The 12369-nt window shown below is 34.2% G+C and overlaps 1 protein-coding gene across 1 annotated transcript; it reads right to left on the bottom strand.

Annotated features, from left to right (window-relative positions):
• Positions 1–3322: 3322 nt before the first annotated feature.
• On the bottom strand, positions 3323–11843 carry LOC126752929 (V-type proton ATPase 116 kDa subunit a 1-like). Its single transcript, XM_050463974.1, has 6 exons — positions 11723–11843; positions 8362–8625; positions 6028–7911; positions 5700–5961; positions 5441–5630; positions 3323–3522 (listed from the first exon to the last, which is right to left on the bottom strand). The coding sequence occupies exons 2-6, from the start codon at positions 8476–8478 to the stop codon at positions 3429–3431; spliced, it is 2547 nt and encodes an 848-aa protein (XP_050319931.1). The 5' UTR covers positions 8479–8625; positions 11723–11843; the 3' UTR covers positions 3323–3428.
• Between the last annotated feature and the right edge of the window lie 526 nt (positions 11844–12369).

Below are 12369 nucleotides of genomic sequence, written 5' to 3'. Positions count from 1 at the left end.
GAGTAGAGGTGCAGTGAGCTTCTTTACGGATCGGTCAAAGCTTGATAGAAAGGTTAGTAGAGGGATATATTGTCAGGAACTCTTTATCAACTTCAGTCTCAGACTTTTTGGCCATTGTCGTGTTTTTCAAGCCGAGGTTGCGCCCATTAAGGGGGTAGTAGATTTAAAGCTCCGGAGTGCAGCCTCCTTCAAAGAAGCGACTACCCACTCTGATTGCAGGGTGGCGATACTAGGTTTCAGCTCACTAACTATGCTTTCAGAGCTGGTAAAAGAATGCCTCGTTGTCAATGGCTTCTAGTCACTTTGTGACAAAAATAGTATGGGTGCCAGGTCACAGCAGAATCGCAGGCAATTGTAAAGCAGATAGCTGATATGGAAGGGTTCCATAGTTCAACTATCGGTATCGGTGGACTACAATCGACTCAGGTGCTGTCGCAAGCTCCTTTTGGTCGAATATTGATTGCAAGAGGTGAAGTGTGAGAACTCTTTTCCGTCAGTAAGGCTAGCGTCTCCCTAGTTGTGGCAGTTGTAACAGGCGATTTTTCGGAGTCCATGCCGTAAGATTGTTATTCTCACCGGATGCCACTTTCGGAAGCTGTATGGAAGAAGACCAGGGGAAAATATCTCAGCACATTTCGTGGAAAATCATTCAAGCCAAATTTCGCGATTATGTCTCGTCAAATGGAAAATTGTTCCACACAGGCACTTAATTCCGATCGTTCAGTTTGTATAATAGCTATGTGCTATAGTGGTCCGATATCAGTGATTTCGAGAAATCAGCTTATTGAATTTGGGTGGAGAAGAATTCTACAGAGATATCTCAAAAAATGAGAGACATGGCGAAATCGACGCAGCTCATCACGCTCCGACTTTTCTTATTGAGCAAACTGTGGTATATCATTCAGTCTATTAACAATATTTATTTCCAACAGGGTATGAAGGCACGTATGAATTTAGTTCTGTTCTGGACAGTGTTTTTTTTTCATAGTTGTTGAAACTAGTGGTCGTCAAAAGCTATTTGAAATGCTAAAAGAAATTTAGAGTAATATTATTGTTTATAATCGCTTGCCTAAGCATAAAAGAAACATGCAAAAGTCCTAAAGTCACTAAAATTGCAAAATATTTACAAAAGTTTAGTGATATTTATTTAGTTTGTTGGCTATTCAAGAGGTGTTAATATATACAATTAGTCCACATATTTACTTAGTCAGCCAAATTAGAATTTGAGCGGTGAGTCGAAATTTTTTTGTAACGGTAAAATAATATGCTCAGAATGAGTGCTGAGTTCATGCCTTTTACTACAGCTGTTATAGTCCTTGTCAGATAAAAAGTGTTAAGTAGGTGTGACTGTGGTAAGAACTTTAGGTGTTGCTAGAACAACTGGTCTCTTATATAGACTTAAAAACTACTTAGGGGCCATATTTTTTAAAATGAAATGCAATGAGCTTTGAAGGCTTTTTATCCAGATTAAATTTCGTTGCAGTTTGTACACTTTCTTGTTGAACTGTCCGCCACGGGAGCGGTCATAAGAGAGATGCTGGAACACCTCCTTTGTTTCAGTGCAGACTTATCTGATACCCGCCTTAGATATCTAGGAGCTTCGCAGTTCAAGGAGCTAGCTGAAGTAGCAAAATTAGATACCAAGTCGCTCTTAAAATTCGTAAAAAGCGTTGAGGTCCTGTGTGACGAATACTTCAGCGTAAATTGCCAGAACCTCCATCTGGAATTATCAAGGACCAGGAGCTCCATATTATTTGAGCTTTCGATTGTTCACTTCTTTGTTTGCCATGTCATTTTCTTCCTCTTCACAAAATTAACAGCAAAGTTTTCTTGGTGATTTCAATGTGAAAGAGTATCTGAATGAATGCCTCAGTAACGTGGTATAACCACTTGTTATGTCTTTTATACCAGTTGGTTGTGCGATTCGTCACTCACAACTTTAACGTGGCAAAGACTTCAAATATACTGTAAGCGAATAGAAAACAATATTGTTCCGGCTTTAGCTTGGAACAAATAGGTAATTTTGCCCTCTAATTTTGTTGTCATAAATAAGTTTATATCATAATAATCGTTGCATCATTTATTTGATTAGACAAATCTGTCTAAACTCTTGTTTGCTTGCTTAAATTTGATTTTTAGTTACAGCAATTATTGACTTTCATTCCGCTAGCAGACCAAGTGCTATACATACTGAATATCCCTATTGAAAATGTGATATATGTGCCCAGTTGTAGATAATATTAAATCCCCCACGCTTTGGCTTTGACACCTTGATAGCCCCACTTGAGTGAATTGTATTGGCAATCAGATAAGGCGGTAGGTTTCTCAGCGATATGACTCAGGTTGACGCCGGTTTGTGTGTAAACAATTGTTGTTGCCCAACTCGGGTGGTGCAAAAGTTCTCAGCTGCTGATAAGATACTACACACTCTTATCTCTTCGTTTGGTTGGCAGTTCGTTGTCATAATTGCTGCCTAAGTGGTTACAGGCCTTAACAGCATTTGTGTAAGCGTATATAAATATTGAAAACAAATAATAAATATTGGTTAACAAATAATTGCTACAAGACTTATTAGTAGATAACACATCAGTCTTTTGTTAATGCTGATAAGCACTTGTAAGTATGTGGACTTATTGTTTGCAAATTTTAGGGTAAATAAAACGACGTTTTTAGTTGCAAAAGTTGCGGACAAAACCTAAGAAAATCCTTTCACATAGGTAAAATATATAGACAACAGTGTCTTGATATATATTGCAGTGTTAGTTCTCAGTGTGAATGAAAGTGATTTATTTTACTAATAAAAAAGATAATAAGTACAAGTTTGATTGTTCGATTTGTATGGCTATATGCTATAGTTGTTCCATCCGAACAGTTTATTCGCTGATTTTATGAATTCTTTTCATAAAAATGAATAGCAAATTTCGTGAAGACATCTTGTTAGAGAAAAAAGTTTTCCATACAAACACTTAAGTTCGATCGCTCAGCTTGTATGGTAGCTATATGCTGTAGTTGTCCGATCTGAACAATTTCTTCGTAGCTTGTAGCCATGCCTTGGAGGATAGTAGATGACTAATTTTGTGAAGTTATGTTAACAAATAAAAAAGTTGTCCATATAAGCACTTCATTCTGATCGTTCAGTTTGTATGGCAGTTATATGCCATAGCGGTCCAATATATCGAAGCTTCCAACAAATAGATAGCTTCTTGGAGAGAAAAAGACGCGCGCTTACCTTCAGAGCGTTATCTCAAAATTTGACGGTCACCTGGCCTGAAATTTATTGTTTCAGAAATTTTTAAATAAACAGGGAGTTTTTGTAGTGGATGCGGAATTTCAATTTATTTGTGTTATAATTTCAAAAATATTTAAATTTTTTTTGTTTTTATCATAACTGTTATAGTATATACAGATTGTCACGTTATGTTATGTGCTTAATCCTCATAAGCATTTTCAAGTATTGCTTTGAATGAGAAGGGTTGAAATGCATAGCCCAGGCCTTCGTAAAATTTGCTCATAAATTCAACCCTGCAAAGAATACAAAGAAATTAATTTTGCTACATATTTTTTGACTTGAAAACACTAGTTTTGAAAAATATTTTTGAAATAATATTTTATTTTTGAAATTGCTTCAAAAGTCGGATATTAATAATAAAAATTAAATTTTTTTTTGATTCATATTGCAAATTCTTTTAACTTCTTAGGTAGCTTTTCGAAAATTTTTGACATCTAAATTTTTTATAGTTTTTCAAAATTAACATCTTGAAATTTTAAATTAAAAATTATTTAAATAAAAATTTGGAATTAACTAAAAAGTAAACATTTTAAAATAATTAATTTAGTTTTTAATTTTAATTTTTTAAATTTTTAAATTAAAAAATATTTTAAATAAAAATTTGGAGTTAATTAAAAAAAGTAAAAATTTTAAATTGTTTAATATTTTTTAATTCTTGTTTTTTAAATTTTAAATTAAAAAATATTTTAAATAAAAATTTGGAATTATTTAAACAAAGTGCAAATTTTAAATTAATAAATTTTTTTAATTTAATTTTTTAATTTAATTTTTTAATTTTAATTTTTTGAATTTTATATCAAAAACAATTTAAATAAAAATTTGGAATTAATTAAAAAAAAACAAATTTTAAGTTAATTCTTATTGTTTTTTTGTTTAATTTTAGTTTTTTTAACAAATAAAAATTTTAAATAAACAAAATTTTTTAATTTTTTAAATTTTAAATAAGTTTTTTTTAATAAAAATATTTTAATTTGTTAGGTTCGCTTTTCGGATTCGATAATAGAATTGTAGCAAAGTTAATTAATTTATTAACTTATTATTATAAATTGCTTGTTTAATCGACATTAAAATATATTTTAATTTTTCAAATTCCATATTTTAAAATTTTGAAATTAGGAAAAAAAATTAAATATTAATTTAAATAGATATTTTAAATTAATTAAAAAAAATAAATTAAGAAAATGTAAATTTTAAATTAATTAAAATTTATTTTATTTTTTTAAATTTAACTTTTAAGATTTTTAAATTAAAAAATATTAAAAATATTATTTTAAAGAAATTTTAAATAAAAAAATTTAATTATTAAAAAAAAAGAATTGAATAGTTAATTTTTTATTTTAATTTTATAAATTTTGAAATTTTTTTAATAAAAAAATATTTTAATTTGCTTAATATGTTAAAATTTCGAAATTTTTGTGCTGTTGAATGAATTCGATGAAAGAATTTACGCTATACTAATTAATTAAAAATAATTTTAATACTTTAATTTTCAAATTTAACATTTTAAAATTTTGAAATTAAAAAAAAAAAACTAAAATTAAAATTTTAATTAAAAAAAAAATAAAAAACATTAAATTAATTAAAATTTAAATTAAATTAATTTTAATGAAAAAAATAAAAAATTAAAATTATTAAAATTTAAATTAGGTTAATCACAATTTTTTTAATGAAATATTTTTTTCTTTCAATTTTTAGGGCAGATTTTCGAAATTACTGAATTTTTAAATTTAACATTTTCAAAATTTTAAATTAAAAATTAAAATTAAATTAAATTTGTTAATTAATTTTTATAAATAAAAATATTTTATTAGTCAAAATTGAAATTAAAGTAATACAATTTTTGATATTTCAAATTTAAAATAAAATAATAAGTTTTTTTAAATATAAATTTTTTTTAATAAAAATAATATTTAAATTTGTTTGGTTTATATTTTTGAAATTTTCGTGATTTTTTGAAAAACCAAATTTTTGAAAACTTTATTAAGCTTAGTTGCACAAAAGTATTTAACAAGGAGAGTTCATCAACTAGTTATTTAAAGGAAAATGACTTAAACTTGAGCAATAAATTCCAGATCTTTTTCGTCCATTTGTAAATATTTCCTTAGAATCTAATATTTGACATTTTAACAATTTCGTCTCACATCTACTCACCAGTGCAGGCGTAGTGTGTGCAAAAACGCGGACATACCCTCAATAATGACTAGAATAGCGATCGTAAAAAATGCCCATGCAGCGAATGTAAAATATAAAACGATGGAGATAATATAATAGTAATCAGGAATAAAGACCGTTAGCATAAATGTGACTCGAATCACCATCATCCACAAAACCTCTGACAGCTCTATAATATTGACAAAAAGCTTTAAGTAAAAAAATTTAAACTCAATATTAATGCGTTAAGTAGACTTACGCGCATGCGCCAACGAGAGCGCCCACAAGCGCAGATAAGAGGCCGTGTGCGAGATGGTACTCAGCACATACTCTATGGTGTGTATGGCTTGCTTTATGTACAGCTCACTCATCGGCTCCTCGTCAGCAACACCGTGTCCAGCGTGTCCGTTTGCCACTGGTTTAGGCGCACCAGACGAACCAGGCGAACCAGCCGAACTAGACGCAACTGTCGAGTTATGCACCGCAGTATTGTTGACACCGTTAGTGTGTGTAACTTGTGGCTATGGGAGGGTCAAAAAAATTCCTAAATTTAAAGAAATTTTAATACATATTTTCAAAATAATTACCGCTCTTTGGCTACGCTTATATTTCTCCAACAATGGATTGCCCAACAACATCCATGGTATGCAAAGTAACGCTATCACAACCAACACCAATTGCAGTGCTTCTTGTCCCGCGAACATGTACTCCTTGCAACCGTCCTTGGGCTCCGTGTGCCCGAAGAGCATCATATTGATGAATAAGATAAGTATGGATGGTGCACAACCAGGCGTTAGAGCCTGTTCGGTGGCCTTACCGGAATACACTACCCACTTGAAGAACATCATGAATACCAAATAACCGAAAAGCAGTAATAAAAACAACAGTTGCGGCAGAAACTCGAGGAAGATGTGTGAGTACTTTTTGAAATGCACGAAATTGAGAAAAGACATAAAGACGCCAAAGACCATGTGTATAAGACCGAATATGATGGACAATTTCATTTTGTAGGTATTCAAGAATATTATTTTATTATCAGCTAATGCCCAAATCGGATCCATGCCGTATGGATAAACGCCGTTCACGCTATAAAGAGGGTCTAGCGTCAGGATAGAGTTGTTCCACACAGTTGAGGTGTTGTAGTTCACGCGCCAAGCAGAGCCGAAAATATTTATTGGCTTGGAGAAGACGTCGTTATATATGAAACCGGTGTAGAGGGAGAACATACCCATAAGCAACATAATGTAGCGTCCAGAAAAAAATAAGTTGAATATTTCACCCTTGTTCTGGCTCAGCTTCTGCTCATTCAGCACCATGTAGAGTGCCGCCAATAGCAGTATAAGGCCATGACCCAAATCTCCAAACATCACGGCAAACAAAAAGGGGAACGTGATGCAGGTATAGAGTGCCGGATTCACTTCACGATAGGAGCAGAGCCCATAGGCATCGATCAAATTCTGAAAACCGCGCGTGAACTTGTTCGTGCGATTATATGTAGGCGGCTGTTCGTTCGTTTCGATTACATTCAAAAATGACGTAATTGTGCTGTCCACCTTTGCCGAACCTCTGGCCAAAGCATCGCGTACGATCGGCAAGTCACAAGTTGGCACCCAGCCCTCGCCAATCAGACACCTATTGCTCACATCCACATTGAGCAGGTTGAGCGTGTGATAGATGGCCTTCATCTTCTTCACCATAATCGTCCAAGCGGGCAGTATCTTCGAAGCTGCGACTAATACACGATTGCGGTGATCTGCTGTCTGATTGAGCACCAATGTTAAGTCCTGCAGACGCATGCACACGTCCTTAAGCATCTCCTGGCGTTCCAAGTAGGAACTCGGACAGGGATAAACTGAGGCGTGATAGCCAGCGCATACCTTTTTGATGCGCTGCTTCAACTGATCGCCCTGAAAGAAGGCGATAAAAACGGTCTTCACTGCCGGTTTGTCGGTTTCGGCATCTAAAAGTGGCTCGCTGAGATCGCTACGCTTGAGAAAGACATTACCCATCGAGATGCGCCACAACATGCGTTCGAAGGAGAAGTAACGCTCCAGATTGATGATGCCGGCAACGAAACCCAACTGGCCGCGTTGTTGGCCAGGCAGCGGCGGCGCATACTCAGCGGCATCGGAGAAGCGTTGCGCGCTCAAATTGATGACTTCACTGTCGGTGAAGAAATTATCCGCATTCTCGAGTACATGCTTCAGCTCCAGCATGCCTTGATGGTTGGCATTCAAATTGACCTTGTTGGCGGCAAGTTCACGTATTTCGGTTTCAATCGCCTCCAGTTGCGCTTCCAGGTCAATGATTTCTCGCGGATACGGTGGTCGCGGCTCGTCCAGCACCTCGGGTATTTTGATGTCATCCTTGCGCAGCTCATTTTCGATGTAACGTATTTTACGCTCCAATTCATCGCAACGTCTGACCTCTGCCACGAATTTACGTTGGAAAGCGCTAACTTGTGCATTCAACTGGAATGTGAAAATGCAACAAAATAAAGTGAAAGCAAACAGTAAATTGGGGGTAAGCAGCAAGGTGTGCATGGTAAATGACGAAAATAAATAAAACAGAAAACATTTTGGTTTGACGTTTCATTCGTGACGCCGCTTGGCTATTGTGAGTGTGTGTGTTTGTGCCTGTATATACCCTGCAGTGAAATAAGGATTTTGGTAAAAAGAACACTAGTTTAGAAGTCGAACTTTCGAATACGAAATAGACTAGTTCGAAATATTGAACTTCTACGTGAAAACGGTTTCGGTTTCGTTTCAAGTTCGAGTGGTAAAAAATTTCGCTCGCTTGCTTAGAAAATATTGTAGTCGGTTGGCTGTAGGATCTTCAGTTACTACCTTGCATTCAATTTATTTCACTGCAGTGTAACTACATTATTGTTGCTGTAGTTATTATGTGTGAGACGCACTTACATCACGAAATTGTACACAGCCACTATCGCCTAGTTCGGCCATCGTCGAGTACGCCGCTTCCGGCTGTATAAACATTTGGCACAAGGCCATCGCTTCACTGCGGAACATATCGCCCATGTTGACGCTTCACTTGGCATCAAGCGCTAAACATCAATAGCTCCGTATATCTATCGAACATCCAGCTAACGTAGTTTGCACCACGTGTGTGTGTGTATGGCTTTGTTGTCCGGCGTTGGCTTCTTGCTGCGTGGAATGTATGAACAGCTGAAACATGAAAATAAAAGTATTTATTTATGAAGCACACACACATAACTAACTGCATATGGTGGTATGCCGATGTGTGTGTGTATCGCATGTACATTCCATTGGCATTCAAACTATACGATGTGTGTAAGTATGATCCGCTGGTAAATCTGTTGATAAAACGCTAAAACGCGCAACTACAAAAGCCACAGAGATTATTTCATTGTATTTAAGTGTATGTAAGTATGAATGTTTGATTTTGTATGTGCTGTTATGTGAGATTATGCATTTTACTGTTAGGTTTCGTTCTGCTACGCTTATACATACATTTTTATATTTGTAAAATATGTGTCATTGAATATCGCTTGTTTCTTATCAAGCGTCATTTCTTGCCTTAATCGTCTTATTATCAAATAAATGTGGTTGTAGTTGTTGTTTGAAGATTTGTAAGAGTTTTTGATATTGAAGTTGTTTGTGTTTTTGACGCGAATGTGGTCACATACATATATATACATCTTTATGTGCAATATTTAGAAGCCAGCAAGTGAGTTAGTTTTCTATGAGGCGACGGCATTAGAATTGCCTCATATGTTTCGTAGTTAGATTTAGCCATCAAAAGTATACAGCTGGTATAAAATATTTTTTTCAAGAGTTTCTGAATTTCTTTATTAAATGTGTGTGTTTGTAACAATAAAAAGTTCTAATAAAATATGATATTTTTATATGAAAAAAATTGTTGTGAAAAGGCCGAGGAAACCCATGTAACTCCTTAGTGGAGATTGACGTGTGGAGAGACAACTCCTCAGTCAGCTAACAAGTTTTATGGCGTATATATTTGGAAATTCGTCTGAAAAATTAATTTGAAACTAACCTTAGAATAACTCGTAGTCTCGTAAAAAATATTCATTTTGGCGAACAGAGAATCATGCCAGAAATCATGAAAATGATTGAAAAATTGCAAGAAACGGATTTCAAGTTAATTCTCCATCTATTCGCTTCTATCAATTTTCCACAAGCTATTTGTTTCCTAAACTTTAAGTTAACGTTTGCTGGAAAGAAATCCAACAAGACGAGCAAAAAATCTCTAAGACCGAGGATTATGCAAACTAGTCACTCAATTTTTGAGATACGGATCTGTAATTTTGTACACTTCCTTTATTTTCAAAGAAACTGTTTTTTCTGTAGGAAAGGTCGATGTAGTATCATTATAGCATATAGCTGCCTTGCACACTGAAGGATCGAAATCAAACACTTCTATGAGAAAATTTTTTATTTGAAGCAACGACATAATCTCTGAAGGAATTGTTGAGATCGGATCACTATAGCATATAGCTGCCTTACAAACTAGACGATCGAAATAATACGTTTGTATGGAAAACTTTTCAATATGACGAGATATCTCAACGAAATTTTTTATGGATGAGTTTTTCAGGCAATAAAACAATTTTCGTAAAAATTTTTCAGATCAAAATACTCTGGCATATAGCTGCCATATAAACTTAATGATCGGATTAAAATGCTTGTATGAAAGGCTTTTTCATTTGACGAGATATCTTGATCAAATTTCACATGAATTATTGTTTTAGGCGACGACGCAATCTCCAAAGAAATTACTCATCTCGCTACACTACAGCATATAGCTGCACGATCGGAATCAAGTTCTTGAATGAAAACTTTTTTCATTTAAGGATATATTTTCACGAATTTTTGTTTGAACTATTATCCAAGGCACTGTTACACTCTTCGTATATATGGTTTAGATCGGACCACTGCAACAATTGACCGATTAAAATCAAGATAAGATTCTTTATCATAGCTGTGAATGCAGTTAAAGTTTCGTTGGCACCAATGTTAATCTTTTTTTTTATTTAAATTTTTTATGTAAAAGGTGTTTCTTACGAGTCTCTTATTGTACTATAGCATTTGAATTCGATAGCGTTGACTGGACTTAAGATTTAGTTTTTTTTTCGAAGTTCTTCAAAAAATCAGACACTAAGATTATCTTTCGTGTATATACTCCTGACTTCTGGGTGTTTCAATGTAACCAATTTAGCATTATGTGGTATACCTTTTTTGGCTCGATTATTATACAGTTGAAGTGAATATTCCAAACCTTTTTTTAAATATTTGGCACAAATATAAGCAACGAGCTCCCAGAAAATAAATATTCTCACTTAGCAATGTTGTACTCTTCGTCTGGCGTATCAATGAAACACTAGTGCTTGAACAACGCCTTTGACAAGTATATATAAGAGTGCGCACCAGCAGCCAAACTCATTCTATGACACTTTAATTGATTTAAAATATAAATTTCCCACGAATTTGTGCAAAACCAAACATATGACGGTGATAGGTCGCGGATTTTCCTCGTAAAATTTTGCACACATGTGTGTAAATATAATAGATCATATTGATTTGTATATATCTATATCTATTTGTCTATATCTTTATTCATGTCCACATATCTATATCCGCAAGTCATGTAATTTACATGTCAGTGTACTCGTTTACTTATCAGTTATCAGTATTTGCGATTTCCCCATTTGTCATCACGTGCCAAACGCCAGCGTCTGTTGTATATGCAAAGAATGATTGCTTTGCAGAAGTGTGTACATTTTGCGAAATATTTTGTCATCAAATTGCAATCACCTTATACATACATTCTGTAATTATGACGCGTTATAATTACGTTAATTGCCATATCAACAAGTTAGCAGCCTATTAAAGATCAAATTGCATTTAATTATTTATTTTTACGTTTATCGCTTGTTTAGAAGGAAAACACACACGAAAAATATAAAAATTAAATAAATCAATAAACGTGTCTATGTCAATCAGCTGACTGACAGGTGTGGCGCTGATGCCATAAAGTGAATGGCAGCCGGGTGTGGGAAACACCGTGCGTATACGTGACTTCAATTAATTCCATTTTTTTTTATTGGTTTTGCATATTAAGCAGGCAATCAGCAACGGCAGTGTGAGGGTATACAAATGATGCCACGCATGTAATTACAAATTAATACACTCATTTAGAACAACAAAATTAGGAATTAGGAAAAAATGTTACAAGTATTCAATTAAGCATTTTCTATGCTAATTCCACGCATCCACTTCGTACCTAATTAGTTTGGCGTTTTTTTCGCGTGAGTTACACACTTCACGATTCGTTAATTGGAAATTAGCAATTAGCAGTTATTTTACTGTTAGCACGGCTAAATAAATGAACTGGCCGCGTTGGAGTTCCAGGCACTTCTGCCTCATCTAACTGTGTTTAATTTAAGTCAAATTGGTCAATTGATGAGCGTAGTCAAGTTTCAGTCATGGCTGATAGGTGCGCTAATCTCAAGTGCCATAAACCTTAATATAATAAATATTATTGGCAATACGCCGATAACGTTAGCGTCTATTTCCATTCATTATTCAGGGGGGTGTTGGCGCGCCCTACTCTTTCTTCGTAAACATACATATGTCTAGTATAGCTCTCAGCTGATTGATAATTTAACTAAATTTGTATTTATCCCTGTCTAATTGAGACATTTTATAACGAGTGAGCGCACTCAAGTTTCACAGTTATATGTTAAGTGGCACATATGGCGTCTAACGGCAATTGTTGTGTGTAGACGTATGTCTGTCACGAGATTTGATTAACTGAAATGTTTAGGTAGCTAGTCATCATGTGAGCTAACAAGTTATAACAGTGAAAACTCGTGCTTTTTTGTTTACTGCAATAAATTTATTAGGATCATGTGAGAGGCACGAAGAGTG

The sequence above is a fragment of the Bactrocera neohumeralis genome, chromosome 3 (assembly GCF_024586455.1).
Source record: "Bactrocera neohumeralis isolate Rockhampton chromosome 3, APGP_CSIRO_Bneo_wtdbg2-racon-allhic-juicebox.fasta_v2, whole genome shotgun sequence".
Lineage (NCBI taxonomy): Eukaryota > Metazoa > Arthropoda > Insecta > Diptera > Tephritidae > Bactrocera > Bactrocera neohumeralis.
Note: the sequence above shows the minus strand (reverse complement) of the source record. Positions and strands in the feature narration are given on the sequence as shown.

Coding starts and splice junctions, on each gene's coding strand:
- LOC126752929 (XM_050463974.1), bottom strand. CDS start 8,478: ATGGGCGATATGTTCCGCAGTGAAGCGATGGCCTTGTGCCAAATGTTT. Junction 5,962..6,027: donor ATAAGCGTAGCCAAAGAGCG/GTAATTATTTTG, acceptor ACCCTCCCATAG/CCACAAGTTACACACACTAA. Junction 3,523..5,440: donor CACACACTACGCCTGCACTG/GTGAGTAGATGT, acceptor TATTCTTTGCAG/GGTTGAATTTATGAGCAAAT.